This window comes from Mus caroli, chromosome 9, assembly GCF_900094665.2.
Source record: "Mus caroli chromosome 9, CAROLI_EIJ_v1.1, whole genome shotgun sequence".
Classification (NCBI taxonomy): domain Eukaryota; kingdom Metazoa; phylum Chordata; class Mammalia; order Rodentia; family Muridae; genus Mus; species Mus caroli.
In genome coordinates this window covers 88,300,568-88,301,745 of record NC_034578.1, presented here as the reverse complement: position 1 = coordinate 88,301,745, position 1,178 = coordinate 88,300,568, and the positions used below count along the sequence as shown (strand labels likewise).

At 42.0% G+C, this 1,178-nt stretch overlaps 1 protein-coding gene across 1 annotated transcript in view; it reads right to left on the bottom strand.

Annotated features, from left to right (window-relative positions):
• Plscr4 (phospholipid scramblase 4) overlaps positions 1-1,178 on the bottom strand; it is an 18,230-nt gene that overhangs the window by 7,073 nt on the left and 9,979 nt on the right. The window contains 2 exon segments of the mRNA XM_021173094.2: positions 32-74; positions 736-959. Coding sequence (XP_021028753.2) covers positions 32-74; positions 736-959 — 267 coding nt within the window.

Genomic DNA, 1,178 nt, shown 5'->3' with positions numbered 1-1,178 from the left:
ACAATGTGAATCAGGACAAAGTTATACATACGTTCCAGAGGCTCAATATGCTGAAGAACATGTATGTTGTCCAACTGTGGGGACAGAACAAAAGCAATTAGAAGACAGAAAGGCAGAATTATGTGCTTGGGGTTCAGGGGTGTTAACGAGAGTCTGAGATGTTGAGAAGGAGCCATGGATTGAACATTCTATGATCCCNTCTCTTTGTCTAGTTTTCTCTTCTTATTTTGTTTTTCTTTTTTTCTTTTTTCCTTTTCTTTTTTCTTTTTTCTCATTTTTTTTTTTTTGAGACAGGGTTTCTCTGTATATCCCTGGTTGTCCTGGAACTTACTCTGTAGACCAGGCTGGACTCGAACTCAGAAACCTGCCAGTTTCTGCCTCCTAAGTGCTGGGATTGAGGGCGTGCGCCACCATCGCCTGGCTGTTTTTCTTAATATATTCATTTTATTTGTAAGTGGCATGGCATGGCATCAAGTTAGTGACTCTCATTCTTAGTTTTCTAATTTTTTTCAGAAAGCCATATTGAATAATTTTACAGTTATTTTTGTTGCTTCAAGAAGAATGAATGTGTCCTATGAACGCATTCTTGCATTCACTGTCTACCTGCAAATCCACCATCACCTGCCTCTACTGTCAGTGACTTATCTCCCTGTTTGCTCTAGCCAACATCTTGCTCCCTCTCTTTAAACCCCATGGTCATACTTCATAGAAAATATTTTGGATCTATTAGAGTACCTGAGCTAAGTATTCCAAACCAGGAGGGCAGTTGGGCACAGGAGCTGGCCCTGGCATCCACATTATGGGAGCAGGCTGATTCGTCACAGGATATTTGCCAGGCTGGTACTGGATTGGANGGGTGCCACCAGTGGGATGGTACAAGGGGATGGCACCGGGCTGCTGGGGAATGTAGTATCCCATAGGCAAGCCTGNAGAAGGAGAGGCAACTGGTCCAGCAGGGCCTGTGTTCTCAAACAGATGAAAATATCAGTTTAGTGTATTAGAAGTTATATAATTTTTACACGAGAAAATAACCACGCAACATGTTTTTAAAGAAAGTAGACCTGCTGACCTCTGACTGTGTACCCAAATATCTACCACGTACTAAGGGAGCTGTTGGCATATTAGTTCACATGACACTCTGAAAACTTATGATAACAGCGTGCCCATTTCACAGATAT